This window comes from Rhincodon typus, chromosome 41 (assembly GCF_021869965.1).
Source record: "Rhincodon typus isolate 14 chromosome 41, sRhiTyp1.1, whole genome shotgun sequence".
NCBI lineage: Eukaryota > Metazoa > Chordata > Chondrichthyes > Orectolobiformes > Rhincodontidae > Rhincodon > Rhincodon typus.
The window spans coordinates 3,401,316-3,403,092 of NC_063372.1; the positions used below are offsets into that span (position 1 = coordinate 3,401,316).

General features: G+C 43.7%; 1 protein-coding gene across 1 annotated transcript in view; it reads left to right on the forward strand.

Annotated features, from left to right (window-relative positions):
* Nucleotides 1-1,777, forward strand: part of LOC109925232 (collagen alpha-1(II) chain-like) — a 77,645-nt gene that overhangs the window by 54,733 nt on the left and 21,135 nt on the right. Inside the window, exons 36-37 of the mRNA XM_048618838.1 lie at nucleotides 493-546; nucleotides 1,433-1,594. Coding sequence (XP_048474795.1) covers nucleotides 493-546; nucleotides 1,433-1,594 — 216 coding nt within the window. The remainder of the gene's footprint in view (nucleotides 1-492; nucleotides 547-1,432; nucleotides 1,595-1,777) is intronic.

Here is a 1,777-nt window from a genome sequence, read left to right on the forward strand (position 1 = left end):
CCCCATCACTGACCCTACCCACCCATTTAATCCCCCTCCCACAGCCCTGTGTACACTCTTCCCCCTATCATTGGCTTTGCTCAATCACGTAATCCCATCCAGAACCCATGTACCCTCTGCCTATTGTGGATGCTATGGCATGCATCTAAGATAATCCCCTCTCCTGGCCCACATGGCAGAGGGGTATCATGTTAATAATTCTCAGTCCATGTCCATCCCATTGATTTCAGACTGGTTTCTGAGCCCATCATTTGGATTTGCACAGGGGAAGAGTTGAGTGCAGAGCACTGTTTGGACATAAAGAGGAACTAGAATGCAGAGTTGAAAGAGGGAATTATGATTGTTATATGAATTAAATAGAGAGGGAGATAAGGTCACTATTAAAATGATAATGTGCTCAGTCTAATGTGAAACAGTGATGAAATGATACTGCAACTCTGCCTTGACATGAATTTAAATGATTTCTCGTCTTCAATCTTTTCTTCTTTTCAGGGTGCAACTGGTTTTCCTGGTGCTGCTGGGAGGGTTGGTCCACCTGGTCCTAATGTAAGTAACGCTTCAGGTTTGATTGTGTCCTCTTTTTGTTTTGCAACTCTAGATAAAAATTATCCTTGGGAAGCAACCAAAAGATGTGGTACTTTCTGAAAATAGTGTACTACAATGAGCAGCAATGCTTTGGGATAAGAAGTGGGGGAAACCAGCTAGGGTTCCTCTTTCTATGTAATGTTCCCAGCTGGAAAATGAAGGATCAGGCTTGGCTCTGACACTTTCTAAGGTTGAAACACCTTGACTTACCGTCTGTGCTCAGACAGAAACAACAGGCATCTCCATGTGTGTGCGCAAGAGGCGATCAACATTATTACAATCCAGTAAAGCATCTTATGAATTTGAGGCAGAAACTAATCTGATTGGCCATTTACCCTCTCCAGAGCTCCAAGTAACAATTCTAACACATAGAATAACTGACGATTTCGGGCAAAATGGCAGGAACCAATGCACAGCCCTGGTGAATAATGGAAAGTGGTAGATCCTTGAGGACCGGGTCTTGCATGTGCAGTGCAGCATTCAGGTAGTAATGCAGACATCCTTTTGCAGACCAATGAATGCAAAGAGGCCAATGTTCAGGTTGAACTGTTGTGCTGTGAGCATTCTGACAGATAATCGGCAAGAATTGGGAAATGGAGTGTTGGAATATGGAGAGATCCCATTGTGGTTACAATTTAAAATCCAGAAAATGAATGAACATTCAGTGCTCCAGATGACCATTTTAAAATAGTGTTCTATAGAGCAATTTAGGGAATTTTAACTGTCAGCCAGTCTGAAGAGGTACTTTATATCATTTTAGACTTCATTAAAGTCCCAGTTGCTTATATCCTTCCCACTAATATGTTTCTTCAGTTCTGTTTGGTAATGGCTACTTCTGTTGCCACAGGGTAACCCAGGTCCAGTGGGTCCTCCTGGTGCTCCTGGTAAAGACGGTCCTAAAGGGCTACGTGGTGATCCTGGTCATGCTGGACGCGCTGGTGACCCTGGTCTTCAAGGGCCAGCTGGTGCTGCTGGGGAGAAAGGTGAACCTGGTGAAGATGGTCCTCCTGTAAGTATAGAATAAGTTCAACATAAACAAGCAGTTTTTCCCTTTTTTAAAGAATTCATTCAGGGGATGTGGCCATCACTGGCTGGACCAGTATTTCTTGCCCATCCCTTTTTGTCCCTTGAGAAGGTGATAGTGAGCTGCCTTCTCAAACCGCTTCAGTCCACATGTGGTGTTATTGTTTAA